Raw genomic sequence first — 20,604 nt, 5'->3', positions numbered from 1 at the left:
TAAAAGAAGATCAGATGAGCTCAAAGGCACATTGTGTGCCTCCAAGCACTTCCTGAGCATCCAATTTGTTTGCTCTTAAGTCATCTGTATCTATAGACCTAGAGGGCATACCTGCATGCTAGCCTGGGAATGATATGTTGGGGCAAATGGCATATGGTGATGTTTAGTCTGTCAACTTTGTTTGTATGATTTCTGTATTTGGCATTTTCGTCTATGTTCTATAGTTTAATTAACAAGTTTGTTAAGTCAGACATTAACTACTGTATAATGAGTCAAAAACTTTGAAGGTAATGATCATATTTTGTGAATTAGCAAATACATGCTAACTGTCAGCCGCTGTCTCCTCTTCACCAAAAGCTCTCACAAGACAAGCAGTGTTGTATACATTTGGAGAAGGTCTTCTCTCACTGGCACATTTCACAGATGAGTCAACAGCAAGGACTACCCCTTCAGGTTGGTCAACACAAAACATTATAATTAAGGGGGCTGTTCCGGACCTCAAAAACACACGCGGCATACGGTTTGCACATTCAAAAATGGTCACAACATTGTTTTCTCAAGCAAACAAATGTAGAAGTTGATCTACTATTCAGGTGCAACCAGGATAGCTTCAGCCAAATTTTCCATGCAGTTAAATTTTAGGATGATTTTATGTATTTACAAACCTTTAACATGTGTAATGAGATTTATTAAATCTAAGATAAATGTCACTGGATTTTGTTTTATCTCGTCTTGAAAAGCAGCTAAAAACCAGCAAGCTGAAAACGTTTCCACTCGTGTAAACATTTTGAAATATCGTCGACATTATTGTGATGTGTCATCTATTCATCAATCCAATTTTCGAGCAATTTTATGAATGATCTAAGACCCGTTAGAGCGACTGAACATATAATTCTGCGCACGATATGTAAAAAATTGCAATCGGAGAAAATCATGCACAACACATCCACCAATAATATATGCTATTTGTTCCATTGAACACAATTCAGCTCGCTCCTTTGGTTTCTTGGTAAATCATTCACTAAGAATCTTGGTGCTTGTCAGTGCTTAACTCATTCACTCGCAATCATTTTCACTGAAGCAACCCCCTTCGCTCCCAGCTGTTTTACTGGATTTTGACTGATCTTGCAAGGCCCACAGAATATTGTGTTCTATTGCTATAAAAACATGGAACTTACCAACATAAAGATTAGAGTATTTTCTTTCATCAGTTTTGTAGCAATTAGCATTAGAATAGAGCTAATAGAGCTCTTTCATCATTATTTACAAATCTGTTTAAAACTGAGGGTAAATTAGCTTGTTGCAGCATGGCCCTGGTTGATTTATTATACTCTGCTGACACCTGCTGGCTGTTTTTTGTAATAACTACCATTGCTTTAAGTGACCTCTTCAGGTAAGAGGCTGCAGCAAAGCTTTCTGTATGCTCTAGGGTAAAAAAACACACATAAAAGAACGGACCATTGCAATATTTAAAATAGAACGTTTTTATACATTTTTGGGAGCAAATGAGTTAATCATTTTCTTTTTTTTAGCTACCATAAGACATAGATAAAATGAATGGTTATAATACAGTGTGAGTGCAGATGCAATGGAATGATTTGTCTCCAATTGGGTACTCAACAAGCGACTAATTTGTCGACGGCACCCAATGCAGGCAGGACTCAAATAAAATGAACCATCACTGCCTAAGTTGATGTGTAAACACACACACAGAGGCACCAACTAAACCACTGTGCTTTAGACGAGGGGAAGAAGCAGCTTTATAAATCACAACAGAGACCACAAACGTGCTTTTCTTTTTCCCATTCTTTGAGGTTTGGTCTTTGCTGGCATAGCTACCTATTGCTACATTGCACTGGCCTCCATTGCTCCCTCTCACCAGGCCCTCTCTTGCAAAATACAGCTGGGCCACGCAGAGGAGAGGCAGGGAACAAAAAGACGTGGTCAGAATGAAGCGAGAATCAAAAAGCACAGGACTTGTACAAAGTATAGAGCAAATAGAACTAATAAGATTGACCAGATATGCAAGTACAACTTTGTGAATAAATTGTACTTTGCTCTGAAGTGCAAATGTAAACATAAGCAGAAGAGTCACTTTGCATTTTGCAAATGCTGCTGGCCTGTTGCTATACAAAAACAGCTGCAGCTGTGATCTTTCCATCCATCCATCCATCCATCCATCCATGTTCTTAACCGCTTGTTCTTCACAGGGGGGTGGGGGGGCTACATAAACCGTTGAGACAAAAAATAATCCTAAGTGACTCAAATTAGTACTGTGGATAAACTGACAGAGTCAAAGGGAGTTCATGATCGTGCCCATTATTTTAACAACAACAACAACAACTCTTTAATCATGCGGACCAAACCAGCAACTGAATCATATGTTTGTGCATTTTCTGAACTGTCAATTTGAAAGAATGTCCGATTCATTATTTATTAAAAAATAATCTTAAGTAGGCACGGGACAAGACGAAAATCTCACGAGACAAGATTTTTGCAAAATTTGTAATATGAACAATGCCTTTTCAGAATGTTTTTTTTAATTGAGCAGACTGCAAGAAAATCTCTAGCTCTGAAGTGCAAATGTAAACATAAGCAGAAGAGTCACTTTTGTTCCAGGCTCATTTTGCAAATGCTGCTGGCCTGTTGCTATACAAAAACAGCTGCAGCTGTGATCTTTCCATCCATCCATCCCGCTTATTCTTCACAAGGATGCAGCTATTGAATATTTTGGTATTCGGATATTCGACTGAAAATCGAATATTCGGATAAAATATGTATTTATTTTTGTTGAAAAAACAAAATTATATTGTAAATTATTACGACTGCCTATTAGAGCCACGTCTAAATATTTTCGTCCAGAGTGTGTGTGTGTGTGTGTGTGTGGGGGGGGGGGGGTATTCAGAGAAAAAACTTTATATACTATATATATTATGTATATATATATACTTGTACAAAAAAAGTATGAATGTGTAAATAATAATTCTGGAAACATAAATGGACAATAATTGAACACTCAAAACATTGTCCATAGGTGTGATTGTGAGTGTGGATGGTTGTTCGTCTCCATGTGCCCTGCGATTGGCTGGCAACCAGTTCAGGGTGTACCCGCCTACTGCCAGCTGGGATAGGCTCCAGCGCCCCCTGCAACCCTTGTGAGAACAAGCGGTTAAGAAAATGGATTGATGCATAAATGGAAAAGTAAATACTGTATACATTTTAACAAATTAACTTAAATGCTTGATCCTCAGGGCGTGGACCTTTGCAAAGCGAGGCGTCTTTAAGCGTGGTTTGTTAAACGTGATCAACACGTCAAGTGTGTCAGGCTGTCAGCATCAAAGTGCGTAGAATCATTTACGCCTTTCAAATGGAATCCAACACCCCTCACACTTGCTGAGTGGCGCTAGCCTCATTAGCATTATTGATGCTAGTTGCATTAGTATTAGCATTGCTAGCCATACTAGCATTATTAAATGCTGACAACATGTGCCATATAATACAATGTAAGTGCAATTAAGTCGATTATTTTAGTATCAGTAATTATCGATTGAACTTGATTTCATGACAACGGCGTGTTGCTGACGTCAGCAACCAGTCAAGTCGTTGTTAAGCTGCGACACGCTGCCCAGAACAACTTCAAAATAAGTGCGTAATGCGTACAAAGGCAATGTTGTCCATATATTATTGGTATAGTAAGTCTTATTTTGAAGTTGGCCTTCACACCGCATGTTACTGTTATGAACAAGTGTCGCTGCGACTGTCTTCCTGACAGTGTACTCTAAATAAACGGGATGCCCAAGGCATAAAAAATGCCTCTTACTTTGGTCTCTTACTTTGGGACGACAAATCTCGTGTCGTTCTAATCTTGTGTGGTGTCCCATCCCTAATCTTTAATGAGTAGCTCTAAAAAATAAAAAAATAAAAAATGTGCAGCTAAACCATGTGATCAATATCGGAATCAGAATCTGCAGATGTCACTCATGAGCGGAACACCCCTCACATACACACAGTATACATGTCTCACTCTTCCATCAAATAATTGTGGGAATGCTGCACAGCAACTTATGTTGTTTCTAACCTTTATTATTTCAGGCACTCATTAACCCGCTCACTTTTTTGCCATGCAAGAACTCCCAGTTAATACTTCCGATTTACACCGTACACGCCTATTGGAGTATATATCATCTGATTCAATATTACTTACAGTATTCGCACAATTTAACGTATAACATATTACATTTTCCCAATTCCTTTTAAATGGTCAAACCTAAGTCACTTTCCACACCCACTTACATACATACAACTGATCATCATGACCAGCTATCTGCTACTGCTAGTGGCACAGTTGGTTAAGTGCATTGTCCAGTTGCCAGGAGGTCGCAGGTTCAAATCCCATCTCTGACTGTACATTGCAAATATATCTATGGCCATTATGCTAAGTGATATACATGTAAACCAATTGATTGTCATATCAGAAAATGGATTATAATTTCACTGAAATAATTAAATGCATGTTAGCTTTCAGCATCAGATGACACTTTTAAAAAATAATTAGCCATTATTTCAAACAAGTCAAGCTAGCTCAATGGTTAAAGCAAGTACCTGCCTCCATGGAGTACCTTTGTTCAAACCCCACTTGGGCCACATTTTAGAACATTTGATGGTTCGATACCAACTGACTATAATATCAGAACATTTATTATAATTTCACGGAAATTATAAAATGCATGTTAACGTTCAACATCAGGTGACACTTTTCAAAAATAAATATGCCATTTCTAACAAGTCAAGTTAGCTCAGTGGTTAGTGGCTAGACCTCCCATCACAGAGTACCTGGGCTCAAACCCTACTTGGACCACATTTTAGTATTTTAGTCATTTATCTTTCGATTTAATACATAAGCACATGCATTCAAATCTTAGCTTTCAGCTAATAGCCTTCAACTTTTCAGCATTCCCACGGAATTTCAGCAGAAATTGCAATTGGTCTAGTGACAGAGTTATCTCTGTATTCATCGAAACAGCTTTCCTTGTTTTTGTATTAAAATGGCAATTGAGTTGAAACAGTATATATTAATAGAAGGTTTGTATTGCAGCCATTATTGAGAAGAAGCTACTATTGTGCGGAGCAGAGCCAAGTTAGCACAATTTGACGTATTTACATTCACAAATGCTAAACTCTTTGTATGTACGCTGGTAGAACATTATTAACATGGAATTCATTTCCATCACTTTTGCAACATGCATCCAAGATAAATACAAAATTAACTTTAAAAATTAAATTAAATTAAATTATTGTACTTTCCATACAGCCATTTTCACTGAAGCAACCCCCTTCGTTCCTGGCTGTTTTTCTGGATTTTGACTGATATTGCAAGGCCCACATAATCTTGTGTTCTATTGCTATAAAAACATGGAACCTACTAAAAATCAGGGGGAAAAAAGTAAGTTTGTATTTGTTTCCGTTTTGCAGCAATTAGCATTAGAATATAGTTAAGTTTCATCATTATTCACAAACCTGTTGAAAACACTGGCAAAAAGAACTTGGCCCTAGCTGATCTCTTATACTCTGCTGCCACGTGCTGGTCGTTTTTTAAACTACCATTGCAGAAGCTGCATCAAAGCCTTCTGTATGATCTGGCATTAAAAAAAACATTTTGGGAGTGAAGGACAGAGGTTTTTTTTTTTTTTTTTTTTTTAAATAACAGCGTATTTATACGTTTTGGGGTGTGAATGATGAAGGATGAATTTTAAACTTGAAAACCAGGGGCACACACCTTTATAGTAGAACAGACATCTGTCAGAGAGGACAAACCACCTCTTGTTCCACTGCTTCACTCCACTACTGGCCTGGTGGGGGGACACATGATTATATCAGATCAAACTATTCGTTAAACATTGACATTGTAGTACTAATATACTATCTAATTTGTTTGAGACACATAATATTATAATGAACCGAAAGAACAATAATTTTCAACCCTATGACACATTCTCTGTAAGAACAGGCAGTAATGGATTGGTGATTGAATAATATACCTACCTGCTTGTATAGCCATCCTGCTTTGCTGACTTTTGCTTTAGGATTCCTACGCATGGAGTTGGAGCGCTTCCCAAATGTAGCCGCCTTTCTTGGCGTTCGGGATGTCTGAGACAAGAAGACGAAATGCTATGAGTGTTATAGAGTAAAGCAAAATCTGAGGGTGCCACAGCATCTGCTGGAGGATGATGGGTGAGTATGCAAATTGCCAACTAATTGCATCCATGCATTTTTTTTTCATAAAACCATGAATCAAACATTTTAATGTCTCTTTTTCCCATAAAATCTTAAGAAAATAAGTTTTAAAAACCGATTTCTTATAGTTTTCTTGAAATTACTGTTCACATGATTTATGAAAGACTTGATTTATTGCACTTTTAGACAATTTAGAATATTTTTAATTTATGTTTAAAACTATTGAATTACAATTGTGAAAATGTTTTCATCTCGTCCTTGCTGATGTCAATGCTTGTGTAACACTTAAGTGATAATAACACGTGTTAAGATTTACTTTTAATTTAATATTTGTGGCGCTTTTATCATGTTCTTGACATTTAAGAAGAATTGATGTTCCATAATTTATCAATATTGGATTGAAGTGAAGTAAATCAAATCGAATTGTGAAAAAATCCAAATCAAATCGAACTGAACTCTTGTGAATCGAAATCGAATCAAGTAAATTGGAATCGATACCCAGCTCTAGTGAAATTGTAAAAGCTGGGTGAAATAGATTTCCATGGTAGACACTGCTACACACGCAGCACCCAACATTATTTGACATAAATTATAAGTCAAATAAGATGATCGTATAAATATTATTGAATTGTAATATTTACCGCAACATATTGAGAATTAAGTTTTTTTATTTTTGCTAACACAGCCAGTGAAAAATTGTCCAATTGTACAATAACCGCCAACACTGGCTGTCACCAGTAATGACCTCTACTCTTGTTTTTTTTTTTTGTGAGGACTTCTAAGGAGGGAACAATACGATTGGCTGCTTGCAGAGTTGAGTAAACAAGCCGACTCTTTGAAGTTTATTGCCTCCATTTAACTTTTTTTTTCTCCTTTTCTGCAGCAGTTACACATAGAAGAGGAGGATGGGTACAGAGGAAGGTCATACAAAAGAGACACAGTTACACAGATGCCTTCGCATTGACCTTAAGAAAAAAAACATGCGCCATGTGTAGGTACCAGCATGTACTAGTTAGCCCCAAGGACAACATGAGTAGCCCATGGGTATGTTCTAATAATTGTTCACCAGCATGTAATATACAAATGTGTTATTCTCAAGAATTAACAGTAATCTCACTTTTAAAGGTCTGATAAAGAAAAAAACAATATTTGCCTTTGAGGTGTATAGTTTGAACGGACTTTATATGAAGTGTAGTTCTTACCCGTACACAAGGCTGGACTTCTTGAGACGCTTCTGACACCATGTTTGTACTTTTACTGTGATTGATCTTCTCAGCAGTAGTGTTTATTTTCCCTTTCATCATCAAATCACAGCTCCTGACAGAGAAAAAAAAGCAATGATGCTGAGGTATCATATTTTTTACAAAAAAAATTGTTTACAGTAACATCTGAAGTTGCAAGATTCAACTTTGATGAGAATGTTTTCACAACTGAGGAGAGATGTCAGTCCAGGTCTTGGCATTTGCAACTGGTGAGTGCCTTGCCTAAGGGCACCGCCGCAGCTCTCTTTTGTTTGATGGGATCTCAAACCTGTGACTCATGGTCAAGCCTTACAGACGTTTGTTGTTGTTGTTTTTTCTTATGAGGCATGTTCATAATAAATGTCACTGTCCTTCTGCGCTGACTGGAATTCCTAGCAATGCTTGTGGTAGTGCTGGGCTACCACACAGAAATGTCGTGAAAAATCTACTTTTTGGAGCTTTTATCCATGTTAAAATGCTAATTCTTCACCAAAAACATCACCGAAGTGGTGTTTTCCTCCATTCGCCTCGCTATGAGAAATTCTAAGTCATTCTGCTATCCAAGCACCAGCCCCTCCCAACCTGAGAAAACGAGCAGGTGCTCACTTAATGACGTCATTAGGTGCGGGCCCACCCCCGCTCTTCCTATGCGGACCAAACACACGCCTACTTTCTCTGAGACCTCCATGCTCGCAGGATAATGACAAAAGTAGTCTACAAGTATCATTTTTGCACTGCTTACCCCAACTGAATTAAAGGTATAGTGGTAAGTGCATTCACCCTCTAAACAGAAAGTCACAGGTTCACCTCTCACTCAGGTTTTTTCCCCCCTTCCTTCTCTCCCCCTCCTGCTCCACTATGATTTCTTGCTCCAAAGGAGCCATTTTGTTTCAAATGTTTATTGAAGAATTAATTAATTGAGTTGGAGAATGGGAAATTCTGTTTGACAACGATGCAACACTGTGACCACTTGTTGTACTTTGGCATGAAATAATAATAAAAAGGAAATTAATCGTATTATTGGTCTCTTTGTTATTAATGAAAGCTTGTAACAAAATAACTGTGAGGCATGAGTGTGAAAGGAACCCTTATTGGTACAATCAGGACCACCAAAATCAGCCCAGTGGGCCCCAGATGGGAGAAAGTTGGGTTGCCCATGTGGGTTTTAGCTAGGGCCTTAATGAGGCCCAACTTGAGGCTATCTGCAGAGCAAAAATTGGTTAAAAGTTCAGGGTGATTCACAAAGAATACACCAAAATCATTACACGGTATTTAAAAAATGAAAAACAATAGAAAACTTGGACACAAGTTTTTTTCCCATGTTTTTTTTTGTTTTTGTTTGTTTGGCTTGACCCTGTAAGTTAAAATTTCCGGATGAAATTTTTGGGAGCAGAAATGGTGCCCAAACTAGGTGGTATTTTACAGTTGAGTTGCAGATTAGAGATGTAATTAAGCTCCACCTTCGCACTGGCACTTCTCAGTTTGAGATGAGTTGGTGCCATTTTCTGCAGATGCCTCAGTGGTTACGGTGTCTGACTTTGGGTCCATTGATACCCTGTTTCAAACTCCTGTCATGACAATCTGCTTTTTAGGAGTCAACATTTTTGCTTTTATTGATTTTTGTTTTAATGTATTGCTATGTTTGGATTTTTGGAACATGACATATTTGTTTGAGCTGCTAAAAAACAAATCAAATCAACTTTTAACTGGAACCCAGCTAGACAGCGCAGATGGGTCCGTGTCTCTTTTGGTTATTGGATATTATATTACGTTTGGAAACAGATATTAAAAATAGAAAAATTACTTGTTATTTGATTTCTGTTTTAAAATAGATTAAAATACAGCTTGATTTTCTCTTTTGGATTTCTGGGACGGGTAAGGGAAAGTTACACAGTTTGATTTTCAATTTTTATTTCAGAAACGAAAATAGGATATAGCAAGAGACACAAATCGAAAAACAGCCCATATTTATGTTTTGGATTGCTGTAAGTTGACACTGTGAAAATCAACGTCATACTGGCCAGGAGATGGCGACACTGGCATCTAAAAACGATATTGTCTTCATCATGCGACACGTGGTGATCATTTCTGGTACTCGTCTTGTAATACGAGTATAATAATAATCATCATCATTATCATCATGGGCACCATAATTTTTTTGTCCAGGCCTCTTTCTGGGCTTGCCCACATGAAATCCCTGGCCAAAATTAACTGGGTCTCATCCATTCACCAGCCCATATCCAACCTACATGGGCTTCACATGGGTGTGTTGACAGGGCTTAGGGCGAGAGGGGCGCGGCAACCACACAGGGAGAGGAGAGGTGGGGTTTTACTGAACCAAGCCTTTTACTTCCGTGTTTGAAAAATAGCCAGCAAAATACCTAATATTTCCTAAAAAATTACATCACCACCGTCAATGGTAAGATTTAATCATTAAATGCCTATAGTTAACTGTAGAAGGGCTTAAAATAACGAGATACATCCCCTTTAGGTCTGTTATATAGTTGAACCAGTAGCAAATTCAGCAGAAAGTGAACTACAGCAGTGGTCCCCAACCTTTTTTCCACCACGGACTGGTTCATACAAGTCCACAACTTTAGAGGACCGGCAACCAATTCGGTTGGTGGGGAGGGAAGCTTGGCTGTTCGACGGCTGATTAATAAAAGGCTACAACAACAAACGCAAATCCACTATGTATTTTTTTGTACCTGTACTAGCAGCACAAACACCATAACAACAACGCTTTAATATGGTGAGGTCACCATGGTATATGCTTATGAATAATACGAGCAACACAAAAACTGGGGTATTTTCTAGATATAACAATAAATGTAAAGCCACATTTTTATGTTATTATATTAGTAGCACCCTCCTTAACTCATTCACTCCCAGTCATTTTCACTGAAGCAATTCCCTTTGCTCCTGGCTGTTTTACTGGATTTTGACTGATTTTGCAATTCACACAGAATATTGTGTTCTATTGCTATAAAAACATGGAAACTACCAAAAGAAAGATTAGAGTCTCTTCTTTCATCAGGAAAAGTATATTTATAAGTACAAGTGTATTTCTATCTGTTTCTGTTTTGCAGCAATTAGCATTAGAATATAGCTAAGTTTCATCATTATTCACAAATCCGTTTAGAACTGTGGGTAAATGATCTTGTTTGCAACATGGCCCTTGTTGATCTCTTATACTCTGCTGCCACCTGCTGGCTGTTTTTGTCATTACTACCATTGCTTCACCAAGCCTTCTGTATGCTCTAGCATAAAAAGACAACATACAAACATATAAATACGTCTTTGGGACACTTAAAACATTTAAACTAGAACATATTTATACATTTTTGGGAGCAAATGAGTTAAATGCGCCAACATAATAAGTCACCACAGAACAAATCTAAAATCAATGAGCGGACCATCATACGTGGGAATCATCTGTAGCTATAAGTCCATGCACCTTGCAACTTTTTCTTCTTGGCCATAGGCTCATCACTGGGCCTTTTCTCCATTGCAAAGAAACTTTCCAAATATGTCAGTTTTTTTACTAATTTTGCTAACTTGTCAATAAACATCAGTGCTACGCAACTGAGATAATTAGCACCTTGACATGAGTCAAGAGTCCGTCGTAAACAGAGACAATCCGGTCACTTTTCAAGCCTCGGCTAATCAATTAACCAGAAGTATAGTAAGTTTTTTTATTCTTTCAACTGTGCAGCCCACCACGGCCCTGTCCAAAGTGGCCCACGGCCTGGGACCGGTCCGCCGCCCAGTGGTTGGAGACCATTGAACTACAGTAACTGTGTACTGCATGCACAGCATAACATTACTTCATTGATAATATAGAGTTCAATGCAATGTTGAGCTACTATACAGTATCTTTACAAGCTAGCTGATAAACAGCCTGTAACAGTTGTTTATTCTTTCATCCAATACAAATCAGATAGCTGAATAGAGATGGAACAGTCCTGAAATGCATGATTATTATTGCTCAACTCTTATGTAAATAGCTTGAAGAAAGTTTAGAATGTGAAGAGCTTCCAGCACTGTGATGGAATTTGCATGCTGAGAAGTGCAACTATGTAGAGAGTGTGTTAACTCACTGCAGATTGTTGTATATCGGTGTAGATCCTTGCAGCTGGATTGTGTTCATTACTGGTCCAGCTGGTCTACTGGTGTCATGTTGACTACAAACACAGAGATTCACAGTATTAAAACAAAAATGAGATTTGAATGTGAATGATGTGAATTTGGTGAATACCAAACCAAGTATGACCACAGCCATTCAAATAGAGATGAAAGCAACATAATCAATCTGACTGATTGTGGACAGAGTAAGAGCGCAGGAAAAGAGGTTGAAAGACTAATGAGACTGAACAGCTGGCACACCAACTTTCTATAAGGATATGGTCTTAATATCTCTTCTTCAATGCTAATGTTCACATATTTGACAAGAAGATGGATCTGAAGCTACTCTGAATCAACCGCACCAAGCACATGTCTGTCTGAAACATTTATTGTGGCTGTCCAAAGTGCAACTACAAGCGAGCAACAACCACTGTGGCAGCAATACCAAGCTTCTTCTTCAGTTAGTGGCAAGTAAAATATTGTGGTTGAGGTAATATTAAGGTACACTGGCTGACAGCTGATTATAGATCCGAAATTGTTACGACATTGCTCACTCCTCGGATGATTTATTTGCTGAAAACAACAGCACTAACAGTATGGTCCAAATTGATTTTAGCTTATGCTTCACTCTCGTGCCAGTAATGTGTGTGTGTGTGTGTGTGTGTGTGTGTGTGTGTGCGTGTGTGTGTGTGTGTGTGTGTGTGTGTGCGTGTGTGCGTGTGTGTGCGTGTGTGTGTGTGTGTGTGTGTGTGTGTGTGTGCGTGCTGGTTAACCTACAAACCTATATAGAGGCAGCTGCTAATTAAGTAGATGGGTGGATAAACAGCACAAGTCTCTGTCTTTTCAGTGAGTACAAACAATCACCAGATGTTAAGACAAACAAGCCAGCTCCACACTTGAGAAAAATAATATAATGCTGCAGCATGTTTCAGAATCAAATTGTGTCGGGCAGCATGGTCGCCTAGGGCAGTGGTTCTCAAATGGGGGTACGTGAAAGCACGTCAGGAGTTACGTGACATTTTGAAATACATTTCAAAAGTAGGATCCATGCAAAAAATGTTTTAAAATAATTATTAAATTATGTAAACATTTCAGAAAAAATACAAGTTCATAAAGTGAATGTTATTTTCATAGGCTATTTGATTTTAATGTCCTAAAAGATCTGTTTCTCTTGATTGCTGAACGGTTTGACCCAACCTGTTATATGCCACCTAAAATCACCTGTCAATCATTTCATTTCATATTTTGAGAATATATCTGTGCAAACAGAATGGTTGGGTCAGCATATTCATACAATAAAAAATAATCATAGCTTCCTAGCTGTGTCATTATCAAAACACAGCCACTGACATTGTACGTAATCGGTTAAACTTTATCTTGTTTAAAACGAAGATTTTGTCACATCTTAATATCAGAAATAGTGGTAATATTGATAGACACAGACATTGTTCATAAACATTTCCATTTGCACAATTTTTTATTTGGCTTCAGTGTTGAAGGCAAATGTGTATATTTAAGAGTGTAAGAGCCTTTTTTTTTAAAAAAAAAAAAACAGTTTGCAAAGCATACATTGCAAAAATACTGACATTTATCAAAAAATTGTAATATTTAAAATAAAATGATTAAATACAGAGGATAAAGGGTTGAGGTTAAAATACCTGTAGCGGCTTAAAGATTCACTTGCAGTAAAAAGGTTTTGTTGTCATTTTATTATGATAGTAAGAGTACAGATACTTGAATATAATGTTAGTCAAATACAAGTAGCTGAGTACTGTCCACTTTTGGTTATAGGTTTAGGTTATCTTGTAAAATATTCAATAGGGTTCTGTAGCTCTATAGTAATTTTCACGTCTAAGCACTAAGCAGCAGTTTAGGAGGGTTTTAATTTTAATTTTTACAGGTACAAGCTATTGATCGTATGTTTACACTGGTAGTCTTCAAATCTTGAAATAAAAATCGTGACTTCAATGTGTTCAGTTTTCGTGACAATTAACAACACGAGATGAGCTAGCTAGCACCGGATTACGAGCTTTGATTGTACAATAAATCTTACCTTCATACTAAAACTTATTTCTTTCTGCCCACTTTGAGTGCTCTGCATGTCAACCAACATTTAAGCTGTTCCACACGGTGTTTGAATATTGAACCATGTTGAAATTTTCACGCCTGGGACGTCCTCTTCTTCCAAAATGACACGTAAACTGGTGTGGCTACTCTGTTTGTTTGGAATTTCGGATTTGTGCATAGTAATGATAAAAACTGATGTCATTTGAGTTCAACCCACTGTCGTTCGCTCAACCAATGAGGTTGAGCTTTAGCCCGCCCAAATCCTCCAGAGCCCGCCCTCTTCTTCTACGAGTACAAATCAAGGTGCTCTACAAGTACGAATCAGTTTGCACCATTTGTAGCGAGATATTTGGTGCAAAACTCACGTGAGTGGACAGCAGCAGAAAAAACACTTGTGACTCCTAGTGGCGACTTCTTTGACTACAAGTTGTCATTTCTACAGGTACAAATCAAAACTTTTACAGGTACAAATTTGTTTTTACAGATACTTTTTTTTTTTACACATACACATTATTTTTTTTACAGGTACTTTTTTTTACACATACACATTTTTTTTTTTTAACAAGTACACATTTTTTTTACAGGTATAAATCACGACTTTTACAGATACAAATTTAGACTTTTTTCTACAGGTACAATTTTTTGTACAAGTTAGTTTTGCACCATATTTATCTCCATAGTTGTTGTCTATACATTAAATACTTTTACAATGAATAGGTCCAAACCCTCAAGTGCTGCATTAAGAAAGTGGCAAAAGAAGGAGGAGTAAAAACAGGCTAAGGGTAGAGGTATGTATGTCAGTCAATCATCATTGTCTATAAGAATAAACATGAAAATAGTGTTAGCTTCTTAGCTTGTTTGTAACTTGTTCACTCCACCATTACGTCCATGCTACTCTGCGCACCAAAGCGGGGCAAAGCTTGCTGGCTTTAAAATAAAGCAATCAGTCCAGTCCAGATACCTGCAAATAGATTTGCATTAATTGTTGTTTCACATAACCATGTTAATTTATGCAAGATAAAAATTGTGTGCTGGTTTAATGTAAATAAATATATAGTAAAGGCATACTGAGGTTTTTTTGCACACTATTTGTGTTATCTGTGACTCATCTTGTTAACACCAAAGTTTTACTATATCTAAATTTGTATATTTATACAGAGGTGGGCGCATTTTGATTTCGTCAGTCATTCAGCAATCGTCAACAGTCGGGACGGGATGAATTTTGAAAGTTTGTGTCTGGTTTGTATTTTGCTTGTAGTCACAGGCAAAAACAATCCAATACGTTATTGGTGATCGAAGTATTTGCATTGAGTTGCATTGTGGAAATATATGAAATGCCCGGGTGATTGGAATTGTCAATTGCCTGTGAAAAATACCCTTTTGCCTTCTTGTAATGACAACAGTCAGTTTTATTCATTCTCATGCCATTGGTCTGTTTGGTTACAATTGGTCTATTTATTTAGTAACTGTAGCATAATGCCTAGAAAGGAGAGGCTGAAAAGGGGAAAAGAAAAGGAGCTACAGCAAGCAGTCAATGGAAGCATCTCTCTGCTCTCTTGGATAAAACCAAAGACACACAAAGATGAAAGGTCTAGGCCAGAGACAGTCATGTTAACGAGTGTTTAGCACATTTTAAAGCTCCCATTTTAATATTGATTTGCTCCTTAACTCTTTGACTGCCAAAAACGTTAAATAGCGTTTAGTAAAATCCTACGGAGGACTGCCAAAGATGTTAAAAGACGTTCACTGTGTTTTTTTGTTTTTTTTTGGGAAACGGGTGGATGAAAGCCTTGGCCAGCTGTGCTGAAAGTATCAAGCAGATCTAGTTAGTATAATGCCTATTTTTGGGGACTAGATGGCAGCGTTGACGCTCTTTGGACAAGATTGGGTAGGCGTCAGTAGAAGACGTGAGGCGGAGCTAGAGTGTTGAGGGGAGAATGGCTGAGAAAGCGAAAATGGCAAGCAGCTCACGCCTGAGCATTTTTTTCAACGACGAAAAGCATCGACCAATGCTAAAGAGCACATTGATGACGACGATGATGATGATGGTGACTCCGAGGTTGACGCCGAAGTTGGAAGCGTTGACGCGGCGGCTATGATCACGTCATAAAGCCTCACCGGCTAGCGATGCTAACGGCGGAAAACGCGGAGCACAACCGAGCACTTCTGCACAGGCGGACGTTCAATCGGACGACGAAGAGTACCCCGAGTCCAATGCATATTCATCGGAGGAGTGGGTACAGTCTGAGAAGACACTGGTTCTGGACTACGATGCCACCATGAATGGAGTGGATGAGATGGATCAACCACCCGGTATAGGAACTGAAGGAAATGAGGAAGCCAGACGTAACACCACCGTAACGTCACCGTATCATGATCCTGAGAGTAGACTTGATGGCAACATGGCCAAACACACACTGCAGTATATACTTGCTATTCCCCGAAAAATAAAGCCGGCAAGAATGTGTAGCGTCTGCACGCGAAGGGGCAATCGCAGTGAAACTAATCTGTTGTGCAAATCCTGCTGCGTCCCCTTGCACGCAGTGGAGTGTTACAAAAAGAAAAACTGTATATGAAACATCCACACAATTGTAAATAGTACCACGGTTGCACACATTTGTAAATAGTTTGCCAAATTGTTACACTGTTGAATGTAAATAAACATATTTTGCTATCAAAAAACACTTTTTCATTGTTGGTGGTAGTGTTTTACATAAGTAAAGCACTGTTTAGGTGTTTGTGGCATCATTCATGGACAAAAAAGGTGTCAAATTCACGAGAGTGCATGAAATAATATTGTTTCACAAAAAGCTTGATTTCGCCGTATTTTGTTTCAAAACAGAGCATTTGGGTTAAACTAACCATTTTCTATTGTTGATTACTGAAAAACTGAATAAGGTAGAAACAAACTTTTTTTCTGATTAAAGATGAGAGTCCAATCTTTCATTTGGTAGTATGTGTGTTTCCATAGTCCAAACACAAAATTTTCTGTGGACCTTGAAAGATCAGTCAAAATGCTTAAATTGGCTGGCACCCACAGCATCCCTTTTCTGAAAACGTCTGTCAGTCAAAGAGTTAAGGTTAATTGTATTGAAAAATCTTTTTTTTTTAAGTAGCTTGTACTAAATCAACAGGCATGAAGCTATTATTAGTTAAATTATTAGCTCTTATTTAGTACAAACCATAACTGTAAGTTACTTCTATGCTACAAGTCTTGCAGTCATGTTGCCCTAATAGGCTGTTATTAAAACTAGCTGTGGGGTATTATTATTATTATTATGTGTGTGTAATGTTTATTTAAAAACTTCTATTGACATTTCCGAACATCCATTTCTGATATGTATCCAATGCATTACAATGCAAATGCTTCCTTTATTCAGTGAAAACAAACGGCAGATTGTAATGCTTTTTCCTGTGACTATCATACAAACGACATCTCATCACATTTTGAAAAAAAAAAATCCTCACAAATCAAATTACAACAATCCAAAGTCCAAGTTCAATGAGCAGATTTCGTTCACCAAATTGACAGCCATCTTGACTTGTGACATCATCTCGGGATTGTCAGTAAGGTATATTCCTTGTGCACAAAAGTGCCCTTGCACTTGCCCCCCAAAATCTCTGTGCACGCCACTGTGTATATAGTTTAAAAACATCTTGTAGTTGTTAATAATGTCACTTAGCACAAATTGCACTAAACAGTTGCATTGCATTGTACTTATGCTATTTATTTTTATTTGTAATTGTCTGTGAAATTTTGTATTTATTATGTGGTGTGTGTATATATATATATATATACATACACATATATATATATATATATATATATATATATATATATATATATATATATATATATATATATATATATATATATATATTATAGGGTGTCAAAATTATTGCGTTAACATAAAGTGCCTTTAAAGGCACTATTTTTAGTAGTTTTACTATACGACCGCCCCTTATTTGGAAAGCCTCTACTAAGGGTATTCCAGTCACAACGCAGCAGAAAGGTCCACATCAAAATTACCCAATAGAAATGCACTGTCCTTCACTGAAGATAAAAAACACAATGTTTGAAAGTTAGCATGGAGGAGCCATTTGGACTGTGAAGCTCTACCACCGGTTCTCTCCTTTGGAAGAACGCACTCGGTTAGCCGTTATCAACGAGCTAAGTTGCTCCAGCTCTCCAAGACGTGTCCGTGGCACTCTCAAACCCTGTGAGAGCCAAGAGCCGAATGAAAGCTGTCTTGTCAGTTGGAGTGACCCCAAGCCACTTGATCTTTAGATGTGAGGCGTATTTTATTCAACGCTTTGTGACAGCTGTGGCTGTTTGAAAGCACTATATAAATAAAGACGACTTGACTTACAACATTGAATAAACCTTTTGGCATGCAATTATATTGAGATGCATTTGGTGGTGCATCATCTGAAAATACTGTGATGCAGGTGAGAAACTGGTTGACAACAGATCAGAAAGCTAAGGAAGACATCCACCATTGCCCATGGGATCTGAGTTTCCATCATTCATTCATTCATTTAATTCAAAACACTTATCCTCATTAGGGTCACGGGCATGCTGGAGCCCAGCTGTGTTTTGGGTGAGTGAGAGGGTACACCCTGAACAGGTCCCCAGCAGGGTACAAATGGACTACCAACCAGTCACAGTATGGAAAATTTAGAGACTTGAATCGATGCATGTTTGGGAATATGGGAGGAACCCATACAGGGACGGGGAGAACGTGCAAACTCCACACAGGTAAATGGTACTTAATTTTATAGAGCCGTTTTCCACCTTACAAGGTCCTCAAAGCGCTTTACATTTTGACTCCTCATTCACCCAGGGATGACGCAGCATCAGGAGCAACTGAGAGCTCTCCCAAAGCTACAGTTACTACTAATGGGATTATATCTAAGAGCTTTATTTTACAGAGAGGCACAAGACAGGGATGCCCACTGTCCCCTTTATTATTTGCCATATTTATTGAGCCACTTGCAATAGCCATACGCCAGGAAAGGAGGATTCAAGGAATTCACTCTGGGGTAACAGAACATAAAATTAATCTATATGCCGATGATATTTTACTTTATTTAGAAAACCCAGCAATTTCGTTAGGGGAAGTATTTAACTTAATAACCAAATTCTCACAGTTGTCAGATTATTCTATTAACTGGACAAAATCAACACTTCTACCTATTATAGAAAATTCATGGAACCCTGCAAGCCAGGACCCACACTACTCATTTCCTATAGGTAATTTAAAATACTTAGGCATAAAAATCTCACCTAAATGAACTGATTTAATTCAATTAAACTTTTCTCCACTTCTGGATAACATTCATAGTGACTTCGAACGCTGGAATAATCTTCCTATTTCTTTAATAGGACGAATAGCCACCGTTAAAATGAAAGTTTTACCTAAAATAAACTATTTGTTCTCAATGATTCCATTTAAACCTACGGCTAACTGGTTCCAGTTGTTGGACTCAGCCGTTACAAACTTTTACTGGAATAAAAAAAAAAGCAAAGATTAGTCTATCTACTCTTCAGAAAAGTAAATCCAAAGTTGGTCTAGAGGCACCAAATTTTATGTACTACTATATAGCTAACCAGCTACAATATATTGTTCTATGGGCACAACCCAACAGAGATACTAACTGTTGGCTGGAACTAGAACAGAAGGATTGTAATAACCTCAGACTTCTAGATTTACTCTTTATTACAACATCAATTAAGCGACATAATTGTTTTAAAAACCCAATGATTTCCGCCACCCTGACTGCTTGGTGGAAGGCATTAGAAATTACAAAAGCCCAAGTGGAGCCCTGTGGGCTTTCTCCCCTATGGCATAACCCTGACTTTTGAATTAACAACCAATCGTTTTATTTAGGTGTGTGGGAGCAGAAAGGAATTACACATCTCCACCATCTCTTCTCAGATAATATGTTTATATCATATACATCCTTGCTCCAAAAATACAAAATAACAAACGGAATTTTTTTACATTATCTGCAAGTTAAAAATATGATAAAGAAACAAATTCCAACACTTCAGGGTACACGCCTGGTTTAGCTGAAGATATTACCAAGCTTTCTCCGACAACAACAAAAAAACTTTCAAAAATATATAAGTTACTTTCATATACGGATAAAATGTCTTTACCCATCTTAAAATGGGAGACAGACTTGTCTATAGCTCCGGAATCTGACTTTTGGATTCAAGTTTGGGAAAATGCATTTAAAATGACAAAACACACAAATTTACAACTTATCCAATATAAAATTATCCATAGAACATACATTACTCAATATATGATGAAGAAAATGGGACTCTCCGACTCCGACATTTGTCTCCAGTGTTTACAAAACACTACAGACACTTATTTTCATGCTTTATGGTTATGCACTCCGGTTATGTATTTCTGGACTAAAGTCTTAGAAAAATTTTCCGCTATCTTGGACTATAGGATACCTTTATCTCCAAACTTGTGTTTGCTAGGTGACCTAACAACAACTGACCTACCACATAAACAATTTCAATCTACACTTGTAGCCCTTACTATCGCAAAAAAAAACAATTCTTGTTAACTGGAAAAATAAACAAACTCTGAATATCGACCAATGGTCTAACCTCCTCATAAATCACATTTTAATGGAAAAAATATCGGCCTCAAATAAAAATCAAATATCGAAATTCATAGAAATATGGTCTACGTATATAGAATATTTTAACCGAATTCTGGTTATTTAATTCTGCCTGTTAGCGAGAGCCACCACATCGTGATAACTTACATTGATGTCTCTGCATTTGACAGTTTGTAACTAATGGTTGTATTTTTATAGTCAGGAACCCAGTTGCTGCCAACAGGATCGAGCAGATTCACCTCCAATGGGCACTAAGGGCTAATATTCAGATTCACTGCATGCCAAGGGACTA

General features: G+C 37.6%; 1 protein-coding gene across 17 annotated transcripts in view; it reads right to left on the bottom strand.

The window, feature by feature from the left end:
- plekha6 (pleckstrin homology domain containing, family A member 6) overlaps positions 1 to 20,604 on the bottom strand; it is a 135,278-nt gene that overhangs the window by 70,646 nt on the left and 44,028 nt on the right. For 16 of the 17 annotated variants that reach the window (XM_077573053.1, XM_077573054.1, XM_077573050.1 and 13 more), the window contains 4 exons: positions 11,576 to 11,659; positions 7,437 to 7,551; positions 6,043 to 6,147; positions 5,777 to 5,849 (listed from right to left, as the gene is read on the bottom strand). In XM_077573053.1, the coding sequence (XP_077429179.1) occupies positions 5,777 to 5,849; positions 6,043 to 6,147; positions 7,437 to 7,551; positions 11,576 to 11,625 (343 nt within the window). In that variant the 5' untranslated portion in view covers positions 11,626 to 11,659. The remainder of the gene's footprint in view (positions 1 to 5,776; positions 5,850 to 6,042; positions 6,148 to 7,436; positions 7,552 to 11,575; positions 11,660 to 20,604) is intronic. The other variant, XM_077573058.1, reaches the window with a different exon arrangement.

This window comes from Vanacampus margaritifer, chromosome 8 (genome assembly GCF_051991255.1).
Source record: "Vanacampus margaritifer isolate UIUO_Vmar chromosome 8, RoL_Vmar_1.0, whole genome shotgun sequence".
NCBI lineage: Eukaryota > Metazoa > Chordata > Actinopteri > Syngnathiformes > Syngnathidae > Vanacampus > Vanacampus margaritifer.
The sequence above is the reverse complement of the archived record's forward strand: the minus strand, read 5'-3'. Positions and strand labels throughout refer to the sequence as shown.